Source organism: Gorilla gorilla, chromosome 18 (genome assembly GCF_029281585.2).
Source record: "Gorilla gorilla gorilla isolate KB3781 chromosome 18, NHGRI_mGorGor1-v2.1_pri, whole genome shotgun sequence".
Lineage (NCBI taxonomy): Eukaryota > Metazoa > Chordata > Mammalia > Primates > Hominidae > Gorilla > Gorilla gorilla.
The window spans coordinates 119,756,533-119,763,061 of record NC_073242.2 but is presented as its reverse complement, the minus strand read 5'-3'; the positions used below and the strand labels follow the sequence as shown (position 1 = coordinate 119,763,061).

General features: G+C 65.1%; 1 protein-coding gene across 1 annotated transcript; it reads right to left on the bottom strand.

The window, feature by feature from the left end:
* Positions 1-2,626: 2,626 nt before the first annotated feature.
* On the bottom strand, positions 2,627-4,021 carry LOC101153827 (uncharacterized). Its single transcript, XM_004058154.4, has one exon. It carries the CDS (start codon positions 3,419-3,421, stop codon positions 2,687-2,689), a length of 735 nt encoding a protein of 244 aa, XP_004058202.2. The 5' UTR covers positions 3,422-4,021; the 3' UTR covers positions 2,627-2,686.
* Positions 4,022-6,529: the final 2,508 nt, after the last annotated feature.

Sequence of the window (6,529 nt, the reverse complement as noted above, 5' to 3'; positions counted from 1 at the left end):
CGGGGCAAGGGCTGAGTGACAGCACGAAGGAGGCCTCTGACGGGCCGAGGGCCGGCCTGGGCAGGGCTAAGGCTGAGCGACAGCGTGTGGGCAGGCGGGTGGGGCGGAGCCTCTGGCGAGCTAGGGCGGGGCCGCAGGCTGAGTGACAGCCCGTGTGCGAGTGGGGCAGGTGGGGCGGGGCCGGGGCCGAGGGCTGAGTGACAGCGCAGGTGCGCCTGAGGGGCGGTGACCGCACGAGGCTGGTGGGGCGGAGCCAGAGGAGGATGGGGCGGGCGGGGCGGGGCCGAGGGCTGAGTGACACCTTGTGAGAGTGCGGGGTGGGGCCGGGGTGGGGCCGGGGCGGGGCCGAGGGCTGAGTGATAGCTTGTGCGGGGCTCCGGCGGGCAGGGCCAGGGCTAGGTCGGAGATACCCCGGCTTGCTGCGTCGGGAGCAGAGCCAGAGGCCAGGCTGTGGGGAAGGCAGGGTGGGTGCGTCCGGGTCAGGGACCAGCTGGGATTCCTGGCTTCTTCATTTCTTGCTCCTTGGGCCCGGCTCGCCCCTGCTCCAGGGCGTCTGCACTGTAGTCCCTGCCGGGGGACACCTCCTGAGCACTTCCTTGGGCCCCTCGCCTCTCTGGCTGCGTCTCCTGCGCCTCCCCGCATCCCTCTGAACGCTAGGCCCACCCTCCACGCACCTCCTCGCAACCTCATTTTGCCCAGCTCCTATTCAGTATGGAACTGCTCTGGTTCACACGCCTCTGATACCAGCGTGGCTCGTAGGACACCCCCAATTCCCCCAGTCCACGCGCCTCCTCCAGCATCCCCTTGTTCCCCGAGGCCCCCTGCCTGGAGCATCTTCCTTCCTACAGAACTCCTTCTCATCATCCCTCAACACCCAAGGTCAACGCTGCCCCCTCCTGGAGCCTCCTTGCCACCTCGGCCAGAAGCCCTCCCTCCTGTTGACTGTGGCACCTGTTCTCCCCTTCGAGACCCCGCCCCCTGGGATGGCGTGGGTGTGGTTCAACACCTGCACAGGCCCAGCGTACGGTCAGGAAGGTCCTGGAGAGATGGTGGAGGGGGCTGGAGGCAGGAGAACCCTTTCTTTTGAGCCGGCAGGGTGGGGAGTGGGGGTTGCTGACCAGCCCAGGGCCGGGCTGGGGAGCCCGTTCCTCTCTGTGATGGGAGCAGGCCCGGTGCCTCTGCTCTCCTGTCGACTGTGGGTGGCTGTGCAGGTGCAGGCAGCATCTATGCACTTGGCCTGCTTGAAAGGAGGCCAGGCTGCCGGGGAGGCTCAGGCCAGGACTGTCCCTAGCGCTCACTGCTCCAAGATGAGAGAGGGCAGGGAGTCCATCTCCAGACTGGGAGGCCTCTGGGGCTGGGGTGTAGCCTGTTGGGGACCATCATCCTGCCTCTGTGGTCAGTGACCTCAAAATAGGGGTGGAGAAGCCCTCTGAGTGCTTTTGGTTTTCATCCTCACGGGACTAGTGCAGGGGTGAGGTAGAAGTGCTCGCCCTCCCCCCAGAAAGAGATCTGGGGAGTCTGCGGTCTGCCAACCCCAGCTCCTCTCCGCTTCCACCCTGCACCCACCTCGCTTCAGCCACCTGCCTCCCACCCACCTCGGGGAAAAACGGAGGCCAAATCCCTCCTCCATGGGATGTGGGGGTCTCTAAGGGAAAGGCTAAGCTGGGCCAGGTCCTGGGTGAGCCCCAAATGCAGGACGGGGCCAGGGAAGCAGCCGGCTTGACCACTGCGGGAGGGCGTGCTCCCTGGCTGGCGGGCTATCCCCCAGGGGCAGGTGCCCCCAGCGAGGGACCCCGCTCCACATGCTCCCAGGGCAGCAGGAAGGTCAGGAGGCAGAAGCCTGGATCCAGTCCCAGCTCGGACCCTTGGGCTGGAGGTTCTCCCCCGTGCCTCAGTTTCTCCTTCTGTCAGAGGTAGGTGGCAGGGAAGGGCTGGGTACCCTGAGTCTGGAGGTCCTGTGCAGTGGGGGCAGGGGTACATTTCCGGCTGCAGGACCATCAGCCCTAGAAGAGCCCTTCTCTTTCCTGGTGGACCTGGAGACGCCGGACCCTCCCTCAGCACGCCAAGCCTCCAGCTAGGACCCCACTCTGGGCCTTCTCCTCCTTTTTCCAGAGTCTGCAGTCCTGAGTCTTTGGGACTCACCCCCATCACTCCTGCCTTCTGCCTTGCCCACCTCGACTCTCCACCTCGGGGGACGCGCCTCATGGGCATGGGGTGGGGGTGGGGCCGGCCGAGATGTAGAGGGGGCTCCCTGGTCCACAGCCTCAGTTCCCATCCTATTTCCTCTCCCCAGTATGAGGAACGGGGGGACAACAAACAGGGTCCCGGACCCCCCAGGAGCCTTGCAGTCTTGGATGTCCCAGAGCTCCCCCCACCCCCCAGCCCTCGGCCGCTCCTCCCGACACCACAGGCAGTGGTCCAGGGTGGGCTGAGGAATTTCCAACTTTCTCACGATAGATGCAGGCGGGTGCCGGTTTTCAGCTGGGATGCCATGGTGTCTGCTCTGGAGTGATTCTGTAATTGCACAGTGCAGTAACGGCACTTGACCCTCGATTATTAAATTGTATTTATGTAATTACAGTGTATAAATATACACGCACACCCCAACCACTAAGGGGCAGGCATGATGCGGAACGCTGGGGTTGAGCAAGGTGGCCTGGACAGGGGCCCTGTGGAGGCCCAGGGCTTAGGCCAGACGCAGCCCCGTTACTGGAGAGGCAGCGGGGGCTGGAGGGCAGGGGTTAGCAGGTGTGAAGGCGGCTCCTACCCAGGGAGTGGGGCATGGAGGGCAGAAGGGTGATGTCCAGGGAGTTTGGGTGACACCCGACACCAAGGGAGGGGACCCCGGTGTGAGGAGGCCCTGGTCTTGGTCTGGGGGCTGTGTCCATTCCAGATCTGACCTGAGGCTGGGGTGCCTGTGGCAGGGGCTCTGGGGGCTCGCTCTGCAGGTACCAACTGCTGCCTGAGGAGCCCCTGGGCAGGTGCCCCTGTCTGACAGGCAGGGCCTGAGGCTGGAGGAGGCCGGGGTGAGGAGACAAACACAGGTGGGCCCTGGCCGGGAGCCTGGTGTCGGCCATGGGCCATGCCCTTCCAACATTCTACTCTGGCCGGGAGGCCGCCAGGGCGCTGGGGTGAGGCCGACACCCAGTCCTGGGGCCGTCAGAGCACAGACCAGCCCATCTAGGCAGATGAAGGTTCCCACGGAGTGAGTGAGGGGTGGGGAGTGGATCCAGAAGGGCTGGGGCCACCAGCCCCCATGGCCCCTGAGCCCTGGCCTGAGTGCATGTGGCTGGCTCTGGGTAGTGGGCCCTGCAGAGGGACTTCCGCCCATAAGTTTCCCGTAAGTTTCCCCGGGACAGAGGAGACGCAGCTGGATCTCGGGGCGTGGAGGAAGCCAGGCAGTTTCTGTAGCTGGGGCCATCCTGGACCCCGCTGTGCTCCGGCTCTCTGGGCTCAGGGGTGACACTGCTCCCACATTCAGGCAGGCCACCAGCTGCCCCTGGCGGCCACAGGGGGTCAGTTCAGGTGGGCTCAGAGGAGCCCCATCAGGTATGGGGGTGCCGTTTTTGTTCAGAAGCCCCTGACCCCAGTCTGTTTAAAAAATCTTGGGCATTCAAAACACACGGACAGACAGACAGACAGACGGACATGTTAGACAGGAGGGGCTGCTGGTGGGGGCGGGGTGGTGCTGGCCCTCCTGAGGACCTGGGGACAGCAGGTCCCTGGAGCCTGACGGTCAGTCCTGGCTCTACAGGGAGTTGGGCACAGAGGGGTCAGGGGGTGGCGGGCCTGTCCGGGCCTCCCTCAGGCCTGTCCCTGACCTGGGGAAGTGGGGTCCTGTCCTACCCGGCCACCCTGACACTGGTTTTGCGTCCCATCTCCCCACAGTGACAGAGGAGCCAACCAGGCACTGGCTGAAGGTGCAGCCGTAAGAGCTCGGGTGGGTTCAGGACTGGCGGGCTCAGGGTTGGCGGGGTCAGGGCTGGCAGGGTCAGGACTGGCGGGGTCAGGACTGCCGGGGTCAGGGCTGGTGGCCTGGTGGCCCATCACACCCGCCAGCCCCGGCAGGGGGCAGTGTGGCTCCAGGGACGCCAGTGGAGGCGGGTGGGGGAGGGGCAGCGGGCTCCTCCGATTGCCGGAGGGTCTTCAGGGCAGAGCTGGGAGGGGACGATGGGCCCTTCCCTGCTTCCGTCTCCACGCTGGACATGCCTGCCCCCTCCAGGCCGGCCCAGCACTGTCACCAAGCGTGGACGCCTTGACTTCCTGCCCTTGGAGCCCCAACCCGGGCAGGGATCAGGGAGGCCAGCGGCCAGGCATGCCCCAGGGCAGGGCTGCAAGTGTGGGCCACGCCCACCTCCCTTCCCCTGGCCCCGAGCACTGGGAAGGTGGGGGGCAGCTCACCTGAGGTCTCACCTGGCGTTGGCCCTGAGACCACCCCAGCCTCCCCGATGGCTGAGGTGAAGGCGCAAGGGTGGCCAGGCCAGCAGGGACTCCTGAGGTCGGGCCAGGCCCCAGCAAGGCTGAGGCTGAGTGGGCGGAGCTGGCCACAGAGGTGGGGACGTGGGACAGCACTGTTGGGGGAACCAGAGAGCAGAGGTCACCAGACTGCTCCCGATGCTCAGGCTTTCACAGGGATCCATAAGCTGCAATGGCCCCCAGTCAGCACCCTCCAAAGACAGGCTGTGGCTGGGGATGGGGCTGGGGCTGAAGGTGGAGTGGCCCACACCCCCCAAGGCCCCTAGAGTCTTGACCATCCCCACGGGTAGTGCCGGAGCTCCCAGCTGCCTTGTGAGTCATGGGGGTGGGACCCTCATTTGGCTGAACCTCAGAAGGGCAAGTGGGGCATGAGTGGCCTTGTCCTGCCCCAGCCCAGAAAGCTGTGGTCCCGGAGAGAGTGGCTGTCCAGCCCCCCACACCATGCAAACGCTCCCCTCCCCAGCAGATCCCACCCACGGCAGGCCCATCTCTACCCAGTTCCGGACATCTGTCCTCTCCCCCGCTGTGTGGGTCTGTGTCCCCAGCAGATCCCACCCACGGCAGGCCCATCTCTACCCAGTTCTGGACATCTGTCCTCTCCCCCGCTGCGTGGGTCTGTGTCCCCAGCAGATCCCACCCACGGCAGGCCCATCTCTACCCAGTTCCGGACATCTGTCCTCTCCCTTGCTGCATGGGTCTGTGTCCCCAGCATATCCCACCCACGGCAGGCCCATCTCTACCCAGTTCCGGACATCTGTCCTCTCCCCCACTGCGTGGGTCTGTGTCCCCAGCAAATCCCACCCATGGCAGGCCCATCTCTACCCAGTTCCAGACATCTGTCCTCTCCCCTGCTGCGTGGGTGTCTCTGTCCCTCAGTGCCCCAGGCCTCTGTCTGTGTCCTTTATCCCCATAACCCAACACTGTGACAGGAGGGAGGGAGGAGGGGGGAAGAGGGAGCAGGAAGGGGCCGCAGAGGGGAGGAGGGGCTCCGCGTGCTCTGGGGCCCTGGAAGGAAGGTCGTGTGACGGGGTCCTCCTGAGCACGCTGGGCCCATGGTGGGGTGGGCATGGGGAGCACAGGGCAGGCCCCCCAAAACCTGTCCTCCCCGTCAGCCACAGGCACTGAGCACCCCGGAGAGGGCAGTGAGAACTGCTGGCTGCCCAGGGAGGGCGGGCGGGGGTGCTGCCCTTTGCAAGCACAGGAGCTTCTGGGTAGGGAGAAGGACACGGGGTAGGGATGGGAGTTAAAGGGACCCCGGCTGCATCTGTAGTCCAGGGGGCTGCCGCCTGGCCTGCACTCCAGGTCTCCGCCTCATCCCCAGTGTCCCTGAAGGTGGCCTGTGCCATGGGACAGTGGCAGTGCCCTGGCCACCCAGCCTGGCTCTTGGAGCTGGGTGGTGCCCAGACTGGAGGAGGCCAGGGTGGCTGGCTACTGACCACCATCTTACTGTTCCTACCATCCCGTCTCCTGGGTGGTGGTTGGCACCTGTGGAGGGCAGGGCTGCTTCAGGAGCTGGCAGCTCTCAGTTCTGATTCCTGGACACGAAGAAACTTGGGGTAAGGCCCCCAGTTCTCAGAGAGGCCCTTTGAGCTTCCGGCCTCATCATCGGAGGAGCCCAGCATTGCCCTGGGTCATTCCACACCCTGCCCTTTGAGGGGACTGGCCAGGGCCAGGGCTGGGAGAGGACGGTCCCATCTGCTAGAAGCTTCTGGAAGGATGGGCCGCCTGGTGGCAGGCGCTTCTGGGCCAGAGCTGGGTGGGAGGGAGGGCAGAGGCCAGGGGGTGTGTGCTGGACACGGAGGGCACCAGGTCCTCTCCGCTGCCTCCTGCTCTTCCCAGCACAGCTGTGCTTGGCACCCCTGCAATCGGGGCAGAGAGGAAGGGGTTAGGGGTCCCTGAGTCAGCTCAGGCAGCCCCACCCCTCCCCAACTCCTCCATCGTCTTTCAATCAATTATCAAGTGGACGGGAGACAAATTTGGGAGCAAAGAATCCCAAGCAGCCGTATAAATCACAGTAACGACCATTCAGATTAAATCAGTCGCTGTAATAGAA

Excerpts from the sequence above, each read along its gene's own strand:
- LOC101153827 (XM_004058154.4), bottom strand. The coding sequence starts at position 3,421 with ATGGCCCCAGCTACAGAAACTGCCTGGCTTCCTCCACGCCCCGAGATC.